The sequence below is a fragment of the Solea senegalensis genome, linkage group LG1 (assembly GCF_019176455.1).
Source record: "Solea senegalensis isolate Sse05_10M linkage group LG1, IFAPA_SoseM_1, whole genome shotgun sequence".
Lineage (NCBI taxonomy): Eukaryota > Metazoa > Chordata > Actinopteri > Pleuronectiformes > Soleidae > Solea > Solea senegalensis.
Genome location: NC_058021.1, coordinates 6,057,166 through 6,076,265, shown reverse-complemented (window position 1 = coordinate 6,076,265; position 19,100 = coordinate 6,057,166). Strand labels below are relative to the sequence as shown.

Here is a 19,100-nt window from a genome sequence, read left to right as displayed (position 1 = left end):
TAAAGTAGAATCACAGCTTCTGCTTAAAGAGATTTTTATTGGTCTCACTGTATTGAAACATTATGTTCACGGTCCTCTATCTTCTCTGCGTCCACTCCCTTCCTGCGCTGGAAAACTCCAACTGAACATTGCATAACAAACTTTCTCTCTCTGCCCGTGTGTGTGTGTGTGTGTGTGTGTGTGTCATGCTCTAACTACGTGCGGTTTTTCTTTTTTTTACGCAGCGCACTCAAACCACGTCGGACCTCCTGGTGGGAGTGGGAGTGGAGGCAACATGATCCACGCAGGGTGACAGTGTGGGGCGGGGTGAAGGAGAAGGGGTGTGTGAGTGTGTGCGGGAAGGAATATAAAAACTGTGGTCCACGATCAGGGCGAGTGAAGAAGAAGAAGAAGAAGAAGAAGAAGATAAAAAAAGTTCTCTTACTTCGAGGAAAACGCGCGCACACACACAGCAAGTAAGTGACTTCTCTACTCCAAGTTACATGTAACGGTTTTCTTCACGTGCACAGGAGAAAGTCATGCTTTAAATGTGTTTTTTAATGGTTTTAATGGACTTGTTTATTTTTCTGCAAGAAATAAACAAAACAACAACAACACAGTCAACAAGTTAAAGTGTTGTCATGCCTGTTGGTCTGTGGCCAATAACCAGCTGCAGCTGATTCTCGTCCCTCTGCCAGAGACAGTGAACCATGTGGAATGAATGTCACTTCTGGTATTCTTAAGGCAACAGTGAAGACAGTTCATTGCTCTTTATTTTATTCATATATATGTGTGCACGTATAATGTAAAGTGCTTAACAACAGTCCAGGAATGCAAGTAAATAACTATCATTTGAGTGTGATCTTAATCAAGAACTAATAACTAATTTTTTTTTGGGAAATAGTGCATTCGAAAAGTCAGCGGTAACAATAAGTAATTTCGGTTAAAGAGCATCACAGAAACTTATTATTATTATTTTATTTTGATAATCACCAGTGCTGTTAATTTAAGGCAGCTGTGGCATAAACCGTACACTGGGTGGAGGTCTAATAAATGTGTACTGATATACTGAATGCACACACACACACACACACACGCAATGCCTTAACAAACTAGAAAAACCAACACAGCAAAGCCGAACATTTCTAATTTCTTTTAATTCAGGAAAAACCGCCAAAGCAGTAGTGATATTCCAGTCGTGTCAGTGCAAACCCACTGAAGGGGAGAAAACACGGGCAGCAACAGATGACATGTGAGGCTTGTGATAAGCAAAGCTTTTCATTTTCACTTCACTTTCATTTCAAGCTTGGCCAACGGCTGTATGACACAAACCCATTTTAGTTTGTGCATTAAAGCGTGACGGACGGAGAGAGAACAAAAATTGGGCTTGTGGCTTTTTTTAGGAGTTGAATCGAGGGCTAATTGGCCAATTTCTCAGCCACCTCTGGTGCTGTAAAGACATCAGTGAGTTACAGAAAACCATGAAAAGCTTTGAGTCGTTTTCTTTTTTTATGGCCAGTTAACATTTGATCATTTAAGTTTCCCCCCAAAAAACATTTAGTCACCTATTGTCCGTGAGTTGAAAGCCAAATTTTACATTTAATGTAATCATTTGCAGTATGTGCTTTATCAGCAGAATGTGTTGAGTTCTGCTTAATGGTTCCCTTTTGTTTTGATTGACATCATCATGATCAGGGCGGAGTGTTGAATGGAGAATGTCGCAGTGCAAACACGCGCCACCACAGTGATGCTCATTCCCAGGCTCATACATGGATCTTTTTTAGGTCGCCAAATTCATTTGCCCATGTACACAAGACATATGTGTCTCTTGGTAATGGCTGGTTTCAAAATAGGTGTAATAGAAATGGCAATAAATAGCCAGAAACCTTATATTATGCACATATTTGTCGCTCATATATCAGAAAAGGGTAGATCTGTACGCCACACCACAAAGAACTACCCCAACCCAGGGGTATCATACCCATTATAGTACAAGGGCCACATACAGCTCAATTTTAACTCAAGTGGGCCGGACCTGTAAAATAACAGCACAATAACCCATAAACAACAAGAACACATGTTAAATAAGTGCAATTTTAACAATATTATGGCTAAGTTTACCATTTACACATGGTAAACTTGCATTCCAACTTCTTACAGATCCCAAAAAAAAACATTCAACCAAAGGTATATGCAACTGGAAAATGTGCCATCCTGCGGGCCAGATTGGACCCTGTGGTGGGCCGATTCTAGCCCACGGGCCATATGTTTGACACCCCTGACCTAAACTAAACCTACTTCTAGGCTAAACCCTAAAACCAAGTCTTAACCCTTAAGTGAGTGCTGAGCAAAACAAAACAGGAGTCACAATAGTTGTGCAGAACTCACGATACAGAACACTTTTACGTCGTTTTTGTTAAAAAAAAAATGAGCCAAGCGAACTTTGAACTGTGTCCAAATTTCACAAATTCAATCTGACTATAAAGATTTTGGAGTACTTTATGCACAGGTGTGATACCATTATGGAAAAGGTTGGACAATTGGACACACATGGACTTAGGGTGAGGCCACTCTGTTGTTCTCCGTCTTTGAACAACATTTCTTTCTACAAGTGTTTGGGCACAGACTCTTCTTGTTGTTGTTTGTCTTTCCTCAGATGGTTGCTGTGCAGCCCTAACTGTTAGCTTTGCTCTGCACTGGAGAATGCTCAAGTTAACAAAGAGCACATTGTGAGACAGTGGCAGACGGCTCAGTCCATGTGCACAGATCCACATCCTTGAGGAGCAATTATTTCCCATCAGGGCTCAGCGACTGTTACTAGGAATGGCAGCGTGTTTATGTCGTACAGTGTCACCTGCAGACAGGAGTTCGCCTGGTGCTTACACCTGCAGAACCAGAAGTTACTACGTGTTGTGTGAAAGACTTTTTTACGGTTTTATTTTTTACATGTGGCCCTAATTCTGCTCCATACCTTTCCATACATATCAAATATTGATGGAAATTGCACAAAAATAAATGAATTATTTTCAATATACTTCATGCAAAGTGGATTATGTTTGGTTTGGTCAATGCAGCCCGTTATATGTGAAAGATAGGCAGAGACATTTGTTTATATGCATTATGATTTTTATTTATTTATCATACAATACTCACATTGTCGCACCTAGAGCACATAAGTGTGCTCGTAAAAAATGTTAAAGAAATTGTATCAATAAATTATTATTTAAATTTGTTTAACCAACATAAGTCCCCATCGTACATGTCAAACATGTACGATGTACACACATTTCTTAACCCTTAATTTGCCAGGTTTTTGTTATGATGCATCAAAAATAGTGATTTGAATGCGTGTCAATGAGCGAATGAAGAGTGTGAGTATTTTAGTTCACGCTGTCAACAATCGACTAATAATAATTAAAAAAACAATACATGAAAAAATTTAGAACACTCACAAAAGCACAACCTGGCATAGATTTTTAACAATATGCATTGAAAAAAGGATCAAACATTCTAGAAATTAAAAATCAAAGTTCGTCATTGACTAATGATAATCAGTTTTGTTAAATGTCAATATTTTCTAGTTTCTTTGCTCCTCCAATAACAGTAAACTGAATATGTGTGATGGCATGTCACCTTTTTGAAAATTGGTAAACTTTTTCACTATTTAACTAATACATTTTAGTTATATTATAAACTATATTTAGTTTCTTCCACCCTTATTAAACTCTATAAGGGCGTGTTGTGTTAGAGGAACGTTTGACAGAATTCACATCAGCTGCATGCGAGGGGGAGGATACAATAAACCCAAAACCAAAACTAAACACATTTTCTATGTATTAACTTAATTAACTTGTCACTGCATGAGTTTGTTTTTTGCACAAGTTTTACAAGAACTCTGGCAGTGCTCTGATGTTTTTCATTTTTGCCTGATAAATCCACGGCCATGAGCTACTTATCTTGAAGTGGAAACGTTCCAGATGTTGACAGAAGGGAGGGAAAGGAGGGGAGTGAGAGTGAGAGGGAAATATCTCCTCCTCCTCCTCCTCGACTTGCTTTTCCATTCTCATAAACATTTTGGTTTAAATCTGCCATCTGATTTCAGCTCATGATATTTAACCCCAACTTGAGAGGCCGAAAGGACAGGCTTATATTTACTTCTTTTATTCGTTTGAAAGGGACAGTGAGGACTGATGGGAAATGTGGGGGAAAGACAGTATGGGAATGATAGGCATTAAAAACTTGAGCAATTGAGTTGAACCTGGAACTTCAGGGCATTTGTGGTATGTGGTATGCGTCCTAATCATTCTCCTATCAGGCCATGCCAGAATAGGATTATCTTTAATATGACACAGTGTGATAAATGTTTGTATACCTTCACCCACATGTGCGCGAGACAACGTCATGTGCCAGTGAAGTAGATGGAATCCAGCGCCGTGCGTGAGGCACGTAGGATTGTTCAGGGAACGTATCTCTGACGAGGATGAAAGAGCGAAACACCCCCACAATGACTTGGGAAAGCCCAGTGACCGGGGAGAGGGCACATCTGGAACATGATAACTGTGGGAAAAGAGAAAGTGTAATGGGTGTTTCATGATGGAGAGATGAAAGGACTGGAGGAATATTTAAATGGTTGTTGTTGTTGTCATGGATAGAAGATGAAGTGGAATGAAATCTGCAGCCACTCAATTTGGTTCCTCCGTCGGTTTTCCCCGCGACATGTTTGATTGTGTTTGTGTGAGATTTTTACTCTCGCGCCAATTAAAGTTGAGATGAATGGAATCCTGTAAAAATATTTATCAAAACGCATACTTAGCTGTTCCCCAAAGAACATTCTTTGGTAGAATGTAGTTTACATTAGGATCTGGGTATTTATTATGAATATCTCAAAACTGTGTCAGATGAAATCTACTGTATGTGCATGGGTAGAAACTGCTAATAATGCCTTTTTTTGTTGTTAAAACCTATGTAGAGGCAATAATAATGTGCAATATAGAGTGTCTTATATCCTTTTTTCAGCACCACCTATAGGCAATCTTTTTTCTTTTTTTCATTTTCATTGTAAACAGGTCTAAATAAAAAATAATCACATTTTTCTAAAATCAGATTGAATTTGTGAAATATGTAAATACATCACAGTTCAAAGGTCGCTCGGCTTGTTTTTTATGAGCAAAAACAAAATTCATGTGAATTAAACGCTACTCCCTGTTTTTAATTAAAAAAACATGTAAAATAAAATGAAACATAACTTTGACTCAACAACCCATAAAAAGACGAAAACCCTTTTCTGTAAAGCCTGAAGGCGTGACCTTTAAACAAACACCAGGATGTCAAAATAAGGAGTTGTGTATCAATGTCAGATTATTCAGCCCAAACAAATTCATCATAATGATAATCTCAAGATTTATTTTAATTGGTATTTTAAAATGTTCCTCCCAGAATGCCAGGTGAACGTTTGACGGTCAGAGGCACGTCCGAGGTCGGGCGTTTCCCCGGTGCAGCCCCGCCCACCAGGGTGGAGCTGACCATTCACAAAGAGGGGGAGAAGAAACAGGAAGAGGGGGGATGTCGCCGGTGGTTCAGGAAAATGTGTCCATGCTGCTGTAAGCGCCAGAACAGCACCTCCTATGATGTCACAGACAAGGTGGAAGTGATCAAGCCGCCGGCCCCAGAGCCTGTCAAGCCAAAGCCTGAGAATGGAGACGCAAAGGAGATGGAACTGGAAGGTAATTAAGTTGCAGATTAAACGGTGGTACCAAAGATAATCCCAGCAGCAGCACTACCTTTAGTAGGCCTAAATTTGATGTTGAACTTCCTCACCCAGACATCAAGTTGTCCGTGCGTTCGGTGGACCTGCTGAGCTCCAAGACGGGTCCGAACAGAAAGGAGCACCACACGGACCTGTATCATGGCGACGAGCTGATCATCCGCAGAGGACAGACCTTCCAGATGGAGCTGGAGCTCAACAGGCCCTTCAACGCTGCCACTGACAAGCTGCACCTGGACCTGAAAACAGGTACGACCACATCTGTGGAGTTGGGGGACAACGTACGGTTTAGGGAATCGTACCATAGCAGATTAGACCATACAGTGAAAATACGCAGGTAAGTTGATGTTCAAATAAAAATGATCCCACTGCACCAACTCCATCTGTGGCACTGTTCACTCTAGGCCTGGGTCAAAATATCGCCGTCCTTCCTTGCGCAATATGATAATCCAGACGCCAGGGCAGATGTGCATTAATTAGCAAATGAAGGCGCACTGAAGTAAACAGTCCCCGCCAATTTCACTCACCAGGCGCCGCGACACGATGTCTCCTCAAATGAATGAGGGGACCTTGGGCGGAAGTTACCTGGTTAAGTTACCAAAGAAGAGGGCTAACTAGCTACATTGAGAGATGCCCCATCCACGTTCAATACATAGACTTTATGCACTTTTAACTGTTCACAGATGTTTTGTTTTCTTTAGTTAGACAGATATCGTTATATTGATTGTCACAGAATCGTGGACCAGGTAAGCTAAATAGTTAATAATGTATATGACTGACCAGACCAACCATTAACCACAGTTAAGCAATTGTCCTATTTAAGACTAGAGTTTCTGATATTTGTCCAGATATTTGTCCAGAATATCAGAAATGTAGATTTTGCAGAAAGCTTTCCATGTCTGATGAAGGTAAACTGAAATAGCTATTTGATTATAGAGTCATTCAACTTGTCTCAGTTTGTGTTTGAGGCATTTTGAACAGCAACAGCTAGAAGTCATGGATAAACGGGTGTAAAGTCTACGAAATAACAGGAAATATGGACGTAAATTCATATGTAAAGGTTTAGAATGTGAGTCCACGTGACGTGCCCCTTTAACCGGCACGCACTGCACATTGCAGACCCTTGTGAAATGCAGAGGAATGAAGCGCTGACTCAAAACAGCGTAACGTTAGCACATTTAAATCGAGCAGCAGTTCAGTCGTACGCCACACGCTTCGGATTCCACCGAACGCTCTCCAGAGCCCGGGACACTGAACACCTCCCTCCCTCTGGTATTTCAACACTTCACACGGTGATCAGCCCACCAGCTCACTCGGGGAATAAATGGCTCTTACATCATCACAGAGGAGTGATTAGCTGACACTGGCTGCATAAGATAGTTGCGTGCACGGAAGGAGAGAGGAGACAGAATTAAAATTAAATAAAAAAACAAGATTCAGGACTAAATTGATGGAACAGTTCATGTTTGGGAAAGGAGTCAACAAAGCAAAGAATCTAAATCAGGTGTTACATTAAAAAGACCAGGAAATATAGTTAGACTTACATATATGATCTACTCATCATATACAGTAGTTTTCTTTTTTGTTGCTTTATTTGTATGATTGTTTTGCTCTTTGCAAAGTGCTTATTGCGACAAAGGGGCAGATTTATTAAGATCACTCCCTTTCATTCAGAATATGGAGATTTTAAATTGTCCTTTCCTTTTGTTGATGAATAAACTAAACTAAAACTAAGAATAAAGACACTTAAAGGTCCAGTGTGTGACATTTAAGGGGGTCACTGGACAAAATTGCTCGAACAGAGGAGGGGTGTGTGGAAGCGTCGTTCAGTCGCTTTCCAACTGGATGTCACACGTTCTTAAACTCTGGACCGTTCGATCGTATCGATCCACTTACTCTCGTTTGCTGTTAGGGTCACATTTGAAGTGAAATAGGTTGCGCAACAACATTCTCTCAGCTTATCTGGAAAAGATTAGAGTTTGAGATTCCAAATCTGTCCTCAATGAAGGTGACATCAGTTTAAGAAAACAGGCTGCGTTGCATTTCATCGATTTCCTTTGGTCAAGTACTCGGAGGCGAGAGAAGAAGAAGAATGGAGGAGGCTTGAGGTCGGATGAAGAACAATGGGCTAAATTCCATACTCACTCCAGTGAACCGCAGCTAAGGCTGGAAGGATGACACAGAGCACATAGCTCAGGGGAAAGCATCCGGTGAGTCTTAGTTGAGGATGACCTTCAGAAGAACTACTTTTTCTTGAAGTGAACTTTTGTTCGAAGTAGACGAGGCTCTTCGGGAGCCAGTCCTGAACAAAGTCACATATGAAGGAGTTGCTGGTGATCAGACGATACTATACAACATTAGCCATGCACTCATAAAGTACAAGCTGTCAATCATTCTATATAAATACATTTGGTTGGTATTTGGGTAGATCTACAGATTGACAGGTATGAACTTAAATCTCTTAATCTCTTGGGATATACACTCATACAGAAGAAGCTGTCATGGTTTAACAGCATGACCATCATGGCTGCTGGGATGAAGGTTTGTTTTTGTGGGTGTAGCTATACCATTTTTTATTTTCTTTTAAATTTCTGCTATAATAATTACCTTTCCGCTGCAGGTTCCCTGCCCATGGTGTCCAAAGGCACGCACGTCATTATTCCACTGGTGGATCACCTGGAAGACGAACGCTGGGAGGCAAAAATCGTCGAGGAGACGGGCAACAAGATCAAACTGTCCGTCAACTCGCCCGCCAGCGCTGTGATCGGCCTGTACGGACTGAGCGTGACCACTTCCTCTCTGAAGGGCCAGACCTCAACTACGCACAACTCGGACAACAACATCGCCATGCTCTTCAACCCATGGTGTGAAGGTGAGAGGGTTTACTTGGACCTGAGGGCAGGAATGTGGAAAAAGAGGAAAACAGATTCATCAGTGATAAGAGCAGGAGAGACACACATCGTTGCATAACATGTCTGGAATCAATCCAATACCATCAGCTTTGGGGGCATTATAGCAGAAATCTGATTCAGTCGGATTTGCAGGGAAGATGCATACAGGAGCTGCTCTATCAACATTCAGATCCCTGTTCAGCTTCTTAATCTCTGAGAGCAGTCACCATATAATCTTACACATAGGTGAAAAGGGCCAACACACATGTTTCTGCTGAGCCACTGATGGAATTGGCATTCAGTGGCTTCATTTATGAAACATTTGTAAAAACAACTGTGTTTTTGAAACCATGACATCCTCTGTCAATCACACCATAACCACACCCTGAAACAAAACCTGCTTTATTGTCAATATAACTCTGAATGGACATCGTGCTGTATTTAAGAAGACATGAAGCTAGTGAGTGAGACTAGGAATGTTTACTATTCTTATGAATTAGGTGAGAATTTGGTTAATTTTCTAACAGACTTGCATACAAACTCACTTCTTTTTTGCCCCCTGGTGGCCATTGAAGAGAAAACAATTACCAGGCACTCTCACCACGAACTTAACTTTCTGTGTCCACATTATTTTACATTAGAGATGGGACTATTCCACACCATTTATGAACTATGAAGCTGTTGCACTGCTTTTGCTGATTTTTATTCACATTTTTTCAGTCTGTGCATAGTGAAGCTTTCACATTCTCATCCGTCCGATATCTGATGCAGTGATTTTTGCCCAGTTTCGGACCAGGATCGATACCAATAATGACCGATACGGATTCCCAGTCCTGGTTTACTCCCTAGTAAACATGACACTATAGGTTGTCTGCTTTGTAAATATCGATCAAATCGTCTTTAAACATCATGTCATGTGACATTTATGAACAGTAAAGTGTTAACATATCTTCTTTTCACATGTGCTTATGAACAAATGGGAATCCCTTGTGGAGTTCAGCATTTCTTTATTTCCAAATGCTTATTTAAATTGACGTCATGTTTTCATGTGTATTTATTATTCGATTATCGTCCTTAAAAAAACAACAAAAAAAACATAAATATTAGGAAATTAGATCCATTGCATATTCTGCTGAGTCTCCGTTTGCTGCACACTGCAGGAAATTTGACAGAGAAGCAGTGTATTTGCAAAACAAAAAAAAAGAAGCTCACTCCAATCCCCTCTTTCCTCTGTCAATCTCTTATTCCTGAGACCAATTCCGAGTCACAATCCTACATGTACTGTATGAAACGCCATGGGGCGAGCTCAGAGTAATCCTGCAGCTGGTGACAACCTGTTCTCTCCCTCGCTTTTACTGCCTCCATGTGTATTTCCTTCCTTTAGGTGCCCCACCCATTTAGCCTTACTCCCTTTTTGCTATCTGCTGACCCGTCATCACCCTACTGCTCCTTCTCCTCCTCCTCCTGTGTGTGTGTGTGTGTGTGTGTGTTTGTGTTTCACTACGCATTCTTCAAATGTTCAGTCAGAAGTAAAACCTACAATCATCACAGCTACCAGATAAATTCAGCTTCACTTCCCTCTGCTTTCTCCTTAAAAACCCCAAGACACTCTGTTATGCTCCTCTCCCTCCCTCCCTCCCTCCCCTCTCAAGCACAACTTCCCCTCTTTCACTCAGTCGTCCCTCATGACTCCCTTCACGTGCCTTTTTCATGTCTACGTTGAATACTGCCTCCCCTTTATTTTCCCTTGTCACGTTTCTTGTCCGCACCTACTGGTAACAACAGAGACAAAGAAACGGAACATGAAAGAACAGATTTAAAAACAAGCTCATGTCAGTGGTGCGTGGCTAAGTCTGTCACACTGATGTCACTAAAAAACAGACAACTTCCCATAAATAAGTGTGGGCCCCTTTTCCAAGGTCTATGGAGTCTTTGTGTTTCCTGTTTCCTGGCCTCTGGGGCACTCGGCAACGCAGTTTTTGAATGGGAATCACATTCTTCAAGGATTTAGTCATTAATGAGGTGGACAAAGAATGGATTCTGGGACATTCCCACACACATTTACCAATGCCCAGATTGTCCAGGGTAATGGCATCCGCATGTAAAAGTAAAATAAAAACAAAAAAAACATCTGTGTTTTTAAAATCAGGGTGCAATAACACGCTGTTGTTTGTGTCTCTTTGTAGAGGACACAGTGTTCCTGGATGATGATGAAGAGAGGGAGGAATATGTGCTGAACGACACAGGAAGGATTTACTACGGCACAGAGAAACAAATTGGTGCCCGTACGTGGAACTTTGGGCAGGTACAGACCATCAAGACCCTGCTGAACATTTACCAATTTTCAACAAAGTTCAATTTCTACTTGCAGGTGTTTCCATTTCAAGGGTGTTTTGCATATGAGCTGTAATTCTCGTTAAGTCTAATCTCGTTTCGTAAAGAAAAAAACGAGACTTCCATGGTTTTGGAAGCGTGATCTGGATTGACGCGACTGCACTGAAGCAAACATGTGGTCCCCCCTAGGTCATGCCAAAAAGTGTTTCCATTGCACTTTTGAAAAAAACTTTTATATCGACACTCATGAGAGCGTAAAAATGTTTGAAAAAAATGTATCACGATATTTTCCGCGGATATTTTCATTCCGCAATTTACGTTTCAGTAGCCCCATTTGTGCCAAAAGAGGAAGAGCAGCACCATGTGATTGCATGTAATAATTGAACGTATACTTTTTGTTTGTTTTTCTAAAGTTTCATGAAGGAATCCTAGAAGCATGTCTGTTCATCCTGGAGAGGAGTGACATGGCTCCGTCTGGTCGATGGGATCCTGTCAATGTGGTCAGAGTCTTATCTGCCATGGTAAGACTGTTACGTGGATGTGTCGCCTTTAAAGCCAAAATAAATCAATGCCTAAACATCCCATTTTCCCACTATTACTGACTGCGCTGTATAAGTCTCGTACTGTCTGTCTTGTGTTGGTACGACTGCAGGCAGACGTCACTCATTTTGTCATTCCTCGTCTTTTCAGATAAATGCTCAGGATGACTCTGGGGTGCTGGTGGGTAACTGGAGTGGAAAATACGCGGATGGAGTCTCTCCGTCCGCGTGGAGCAGCAGCGTTGAGATCCTGAGGAAATACCACACCTCCAATGGCAAACCTGTGTGTTATGGACAGTGCTGGGTCTTTTCTGGGGTCACTACAACAGGTGAGCATGTGGGGGAGGAGGAGGAGAGAGAACATGTGTTGCTGTGTTTTTGGAGCTTAGTGGGTGGTGGCCGATGGAATGGGAAGAGTGTGTGTGTGTGTGTGTATGGGAGATGCCACAGAACACCAAAGAGTGTTGCCTTCCCCAGGTTTCACATGAACCTCATGTATGTATGTATATATGCATATATATATATATATATTAGGGGTGGGCGATATGACCTAAAATTAATATCACGGTATTTTTCATCTTTTGAACGATGACGGTATAATATCACGGTATTACTTTTTTTGGTAGGTTTTGGGAGGAGTACATATTTTTTAATAATATTCTAATCTGATATTTGTAGTTTTTTTTCCTTTCTGATCCGGTCCCCAGAGGAATCACGGCTAAACAATACTAACAACAAACAATACAATACTAATGTGGTGGCATTAAATTTGTTTTTGTTTTCTTTTTTTAATACAAACAGAAAAGGACTTTTCTGAATATGAAATGTTAGGTTTACATAGTGTAACTTACCAATAGCGTTGTGCAGTCTGTGTCCAAAACGAGTCTGCGAGTCTCGTATATTTATTAATTTCCAGAGCGCGCACCATGTTTGCACCGCTGTCAGTTGTCATGCACATCAGACGCGCTTCATCCAAGCACCAGTCAGAAAGTGCATCCTTCAGGCCTAACGCAATTATTGCACCGGTGTGGTCTTCGGGGAAGAAGGCGGTCTGGAGGCATCTGCTGCGCAACTTCCAGCGGCCTCGGTCGCTCCCTCTGGTTCCAACACTCCACTCATCTTTTTTCAGATATCATTGGCCCGACCTTTCTTGGCGATGTTTGAGCAGTTGTTTCTTTATTGATTACCCAAGTGCTCGTTACGCTTTACTTTTTTATTTGCAACAAGATATACAGTATAAAAGGACAGATATTCAGACCACTGAACGTTTGAAGAAAATGTAATGCATTATTATTTAGAATTAGGAGATTATTGGCGCTCAATTGATTTATCACGGTATTGACGGTATTGCAAAATCCATATCATGGTGCAATATCACACCGGTGCTGACTATGACACCGGCATACCGCCCACCCCTAATATATATATATATATGTACCCTAAATACCATGGATTGGCATTCCGGTCGTGCCTTCTTCTTTTATCACTGATAGAAGCATGTGTGTTGCTTTCATTCTTGCAGGTTAATGAACTCTCTTTGCAACAGTGCAAATGCCATCTTCGTGGAAATGTAAACAAAGCTTGTGGGACATATTTAGCACCTGGGGGATGTCATTGGACGTTTAAACGGGTCTTACTGAACGTTCGTTTGCATGTCTTTGTCTGCAGTGCTGCGCTGTCTGGGAATACCTGCCCGCAGTGTGACCAACTTCCAGTCTGCTCATGACACCGACGTGTCCCTCACCACGGACGTGTATTTGGACGAGGACATGGAGCCGATCGATCACCTCAATAGTGACTCCATCTGGTAAGAGGTGTAACTCTACATGTAGGCCCTCTGCTAAATCCATACCATAGGAATGTGCCGTATATTTAGATCTGCTCTGGAAGCAGGCTTCTAATTTGACTCGACCCAGGGACATCATTCACTTCCAATTTTCTACAACTCCTGACAGACTGCCGAGGCTAAACTGGTATCTATCTGCCTTCAGATACTACTGTGTCCTTAGACTGATGGGTGCATTTAATGTCCCCTTTATCTATTTTTTTTGGAAAACCTTACCTCGATAACTGCAAAGCAAAAATACCCCAGGGACGTGTTGCTATGACACAGAATAAAGAAATGTTAATTGGCTGCATCCATGGCCTTTTTGTTATTTAGCCTTCGACTTGGACACAGTTTTTGATTTCGACTGTGAACTAAAACGACATACTTGTGTTCTTGATGCTAACTCTTACTGATAATTATTTCTTTTTAATACTCTATGTGCTTGTTTAAATGCTCGACATCACTCCTGCCGTGTCCAGACTGTCACATTTTTCACAAAATGTCCAAAAGCGTCTTCAACTTCAATCATTTTTATTCACTTCCGTCTACCTTAAAGGAATTTCCACGTGTGGAACGACTGTTGGATGGCCAGACCAGACCTGCCTCCTGGCTACGGAGGCTGGCAGGCTGTTGACTCAACTCCACAGGAAACAAGCCAGGGCACCTTCCGCTGTGGCCCCGCCTCTGTCAATGGCATCCGCTCCGGCCAAGTCTACCTCAAACACGACACGCCTTTTGTCTTTGCTGAGGTGAGCACTGCACCTTTTGGCAAGTGAACAACGTTTTCGACCATTTACCTCCAGGTCGTTAAGGCAATTTGAGGAAGGGAGTGAAATTTAAATGTGAGGATTAAGGATATGGAATAACAGGAATAAACATGCTTTCTTTGATTTCTTTATTGTGAACAGACCAGGGGAAAACTCTCAAGAAGAAGAGTGGAATATGAGTAAATAAATGTAGAAAACTCTCATGACCTTCAATGTTTGAGCTGATCGTGGTGGTTTTCCCTGTCTTTCACATCAGGTCAACAGTGATAAGATCTACTGGCAGAGGAACCTGGATGGCACTTACAGCCAGGTCCATGTTGAGAAGAAAGCAGTCGGCCACTGCATCAGCACCAAAGCAGTGGGCTCTGACGAGAGGGCAGATATCACACACCTGTACAAACACCAAGAAGGTACTGGAAACCTAACTGCGCTTCTACTTTGGATTGATATTCCAGACACAACACTTCCCCGAACTATGAAAATGCACTGATTTATCAAAACATGCATTTCTTTGTTTTGGCCACGTTCCACGTCTCAGAACAATGTGCGCTCACCTGCTCTTCCCTCTTTCACCAGGCTCAGAGGAGGAACGCATTGCCGTGGAGACTGCCAGTCGCTATGGTAGCAAGCCAGACGTCTACTCCACCGCCATGGCAGAGGACGTGGGCGTGGAGGTGAAGATGGAGGGCGAGGGGCCCAGGATGGGCACTGACGCGAAGCTGAGCATTGTGGTGAAGAACCTGAGTTCACATCCTCGTCGGACAACACTGCACAGCCAGGTGGCTGTCATGTACTACACTGGTGTGCTGAGGGGAACCATCAAGAAGGAGCAGATACCTGTGGAGCTTTTGCCCAATGAAGGTCAGCGTTCCACTAAAACTCATCGTTCCCTGTCTGTCTGTCTGTCTGACTGTCTGTCTGTCTGTCTGTCATGGCAAATGCTGAATACTGATCTCTGGGTTTTGTCTCTATCTTTCCACACAGAAAAGACCATTGACTGGGTGTTGCCATATCAGCAGTACCAGAACCAGCTGGTGGATCAGGCAGCGCTGATGCTGACTCTGTCTGGAAGAGTCAGTGAGACCCAGCAAGTGTTAGCCAACCAGACCACTTTTAGGCTCCGCACGCCTGACCTCACTATCACGGTGGGCCCCACGTTAGTTAGCACTGCATTGTTAATGCGGCGTTGTTTTGTTTGTACAACTGTGTTTACTGTATTACTTTTTTTTTTTTGGATTTGTGTGCGACAGCCTTTGGGAGAAGCTGTGGTTGGCAAGGAGATGGCGGCAAAGATCATTTTCACCAACCCGATGCCACGTACACTAAAGGATGTGATGTTCAGAGTGGAAGGCCTGGGTCTGCAGAAGGGCCATGAAGTGGTTGTCGGGTAAAAATCTGATATATTCAGCATCTGTACATATATATATATATACGCCTCCGTTTCACTCCACCCTCCCAACTTTTCCCCTCTACCTTCCTTCTCTTGACTAATATTTCTGTCATGCTTGTCCCTCTCAGTGACGTCGGAGGTCACGCCACGGTGACTTTGACGGAGCACTTCGTCCCCACCCAGCCTGGACCCAGGAAGCTGGTGGCCTCTCTTGATTGTAAACAGCTCACTCAAGTGCACGGAGTGGCTGACATCGTTGTTCTTGAACAATAAGAAGGAGCCGGTGACATCAATCGTGCCTTTTTAAAATTCAAACAAAGGCCTTTAATTATACGAAACTGTGCGTTTTATACTGCAAACTCTGAAGTTTGACATTTGTGAAACTATGACTAGACACTTAACTGTAGCATTATCAGTATTATGTTGTTTTTTTTTACTTGAATAATAATAATAATAATGATATTAATGATTAATATGAATAATATGAATTCATACTTGTGCCTTGCTTTAAAGTGCCAAACCTGTGGTGAAGAAGTATGCAGCGGGGTTGAAGTGCATGAATTCATTCACTGTTCTAGTTCTTAGACTGATTTAAACTAGACACGCATGTGAAGGTGCAGTCAGATAATCAGTATTATTGTGATAATAAAACAAAAGTGTGTGTGTGTGTGTGTGTTATACATGTATCAATAGCTATAGGGTGAAAAACAAACATGTGAGAAGTATTTTCTGACAAAATGAACATCACATGGCTTAAATGAAGGAAGGGTGCAGTGAGAGGAAGTGGCAAGGAGACGGACGCTGTCATATTCCCACATCAAATGACGATGTAGATCATTGAAACGTGCAAGGACGTGACTGAAGGGATATTTTACTCCTCAGATAAAAAATAAACAAATATATAAAGCATCATTCATGTTTGGAGAGCACACAAGTTAGCCCTCATTAAACTGAAACAACGAATGTTCCTCATGGCTGAACTTGATGATGAAGATGTTGCTCTGTTTGTCCCAATCACTGTGTGTATAATTAGACTGTCATCATATTTACCGAATGAGCAAATACCGTCCTATAAGGAACCATATCACAACAGCTCTTGTCTGTCAGCACTTAAAAGTACAATGTGAAGGAACTCTTTCAATAACATTACATTTATTTATGTATCACATCTGTCAGGGCTGTTCCCTGGAACATTTTGCTAATAAAAACCTACACTGAAAGACACGCCTCAGCCTGAAAATGTCCATATCTACGAAATCAAATGCGTGACATGACATAACGTGACTAATTTAAACAGTGCAACTTGAGGTATGTGGCACACCTTAAAGTAAAGCACTGATATCTTGGCTCAGAGCCTGTGCACATTCTTATAACATTATCTCTGAACTGCATACTGTTGTGAAGTGTCTGGTTTTCCGTGCCCCGCCAGAGGGCGCTGCTGTGCAGGGGGGAGGATTATAAAGCTTTTATGTTTTCCTGTGTCAAAAATGTCGTGGAGCATAAGTTAATAATAAATTCAACACTGTCCCCAATGGAATGTCCGCAGTTTTTTATTTGATGAACGCAATTTCCACAGTAGACACATCGTGTAGTTGTATGTGAATAGTTGGTCGTGCCGGATGCTGCGCGTCCTCTGTTTCCGGTCGGTGGGGCCCGGCAGAGATATCCTCCCAGCGCGTGCAGTGTTGTGTATTGCTGAGCTGCTGCGCGTGCAGGCGCGTGTACAGCGTGTACAGTTTCGTCAGTGGGGCCTGAAGTTCAGGGACCCAGAGCGCTTCTCATTGGTTGATTTGAAGCCAGGGCGCCACAGGTTTGTGCACGTGAAGGTCCGCGTCATTCCTCTTCAAGAAGTGAGCGGTCAGTCTAATTTGTTTTTATTCTAATTTGTAATTGATAATGTAGTTTACATACTGTTTGAATTATAGTGGAATTAATGTCATACGTGTGTGTGTGTGGTGGCTTTGCATATGAGTCGTGCATTGTTGTTATTGTTTCGATCTTGAGTTTTTGATATTGTGAGATTTTGAACACTATCAGATTGGCACATTGTCTGTGTGATGCCATTAATCAGCTGCAATGTTGTGTCAAAGGTGCTGTGGTCCCCTCTCTCTCTTGCTACTGTGTTTTTGTTGTGAGGGTATGAGAGTAATATGTGCTATTTCTTATTATAAGATTCTCCTGCGTGGCCCCACCAGAATTTCCAGACCAAAATCACCACTGCGGGTATGATATTGGTATTAAATGTACACGGGTACAATTAATGTTTGTGCATTGTATATTCTGCTGAGTCTCGGTTTGCGACACACTGCAGTTTGCTGTCCATGCATGCAATTTGAGAGAGAAGCAGTGTATTTGCAAAACAGCAAACTTAAATGAAAAATGAAGGTGGACCTAGATTTGATGAAAAGATTGCCTTTTATTATTTGGGTTGCTGCTTTTGGCAGCTCGCCCCAGTCACCTCTTTCCTCTCAATCTCTTATTCCTAAAACCAATTCCCAGTCAATATCATAATAATGCCTCTGTGTGTATTTCCTTCCTCTAAGTGCCCCACCCATTCAGTTCTACTCCCTTTTGCTATCTGCTGACCAGGCCCTCACTCCATTATTCTCCTTCTCCTTCATTCTGTGTGTGTTTCACAACACATTTTTCAAATGAAAGGAACAGGTCACGTAATCGCATGGAGTGTCCAAGATTGGCTCAGCGAATCCAGGTTTTTTTTCCCCCATAAACCTGCCTCTCCTCCAGAGCCATGGACCAACATCGGGGTAGTCGTAGGGGCTATGGGAAAAGAATAGATGACTTTGGCTATAGGCTTTATAAAATATGCAGCACTGCATTACCTTATAATAAACAAACAGAGACCAAGAAGAGGCACGCGTGACAAACCACCCACATAGACCATTCTGAACAGCTGTTCTCATTGTCAGGAGCTTTAAAAATTCAAGTGGCTAATTCATGGTAGTTATTACATCAGCGTGGAAGATAATATATTAACTTGAGTTCTCTGATTTAATAACTACCATGAGAATATATATTCTCACAGGCTAGAATTTTGGGACTCTGCCTTCTCTAAATGGGACTTGGAGGTTGGACTCCAGAAAGGCCCCCACTGAACTTGGCCTAAAAGCACAGAGACAAATACAGAGGTACAGTCCTAACGCTTCTGAGACAAGTCCAAGGTTGAAGTCTGAGTTGGCTTGTTTGCACAGAGCACACGGGTGACACACTGAGGAGTGTCACGTTCCATAAGCGTCATAGCGTCAATTAAAGTCACTGCCATGGACAACAGCATTGTTGCAGGGATTAATATGTATCCCAGTGATCTCCGGCCTCACATCAGTAATGCTATTTAAATAACAGTTAAACAGTTAAATAATGACTGTTTTAGTTAGCTCCTCCCTCCGTCGGCTGTGTGGCACACACACACTTGCTGGCTGCTCGGCAATTAGCTGCCAATTAACTCTCCACTCGTCTTTAGTGAGAGTGTCTGGGACTTCCACGGCTTTCAAGGTCCACACTCAACTCCTGGTCCGACTGTTACTGGCTAAGGACTGATTTCACCGTGGCCAGTGCCAGTTATTAGTACCATTACCACCTCTGTCTCAAAC

At 42.2% G+C, this 19,100-nt stretch overlaps 1 protein-coding gene across 1 annotated transcript; it reads left to right on the top strand.

The window, feature by feature from the left end:
• The first annotated feature begins 432 nt into the window (after positions 1 to 432).
• On the top strand, positions 433 to 16,712 carry tgm1l1 (transglutaminase 1 like 1). Its single transcript, XM_044032867.1, has 14 exons — positions 433 to 455; positions 5,416 to 5,702; positions 5,801 to 5,992; positions 8,364 to 8,615; positions 10,821 to 10,939; positions 11,382 to 11,489; positions 11,659 to 11,836; positions 13,176 to 13,314; positions 13,892 to 14,084; positions 14,359 to 14,512; positions 14,679 to 14,963; positions 15,087 to 15,247; positions 15,353 to 15,489; positions 15,621 to 16,712. Exons 2-14 carry the CDS (start codon positions 5,417 to 5,419, stop codon positions 15,763 to 15,765), a joined length of 2,349 nt encoding a protein of 782 aa, XP_043888802.1. The 5' UTR covers positions 433 to 455; position 5,416; the 3' UTR covers positions 15,766 to 16,712.
• Positions 16,713 to 19,100: the final 2,388 nt, after the last annotated feature.

What these genes read in the sequence shown, in the direction of transcription:
- tgm1l1 (XM_044032867.1), top strand. Translation starts at nt 5,417, where the DNA reads ATGCCAGGTGAACGTTTGACGGTCAGAGGCACGTCCGAGGTCGGGCGT. An exon ending in CTTCAACCCATGGTGTGAAG is followed by an intron (nt 8,616 to 10,820) that starts GTGAGAGGGTTT and finishes GTCTCTTTGTAG; the next exon opens with AGGACACAGTGTTCCTGGAT. An exon ending in CGCCTGACCTCACTATCACG is followed by an intron (nt 15,248 to 15,352) that starts GTGGGCCCCACG and finishes TGTGTGCGACAG; the next exon opens with CCTTTGGGAGAAGCTGTGGT.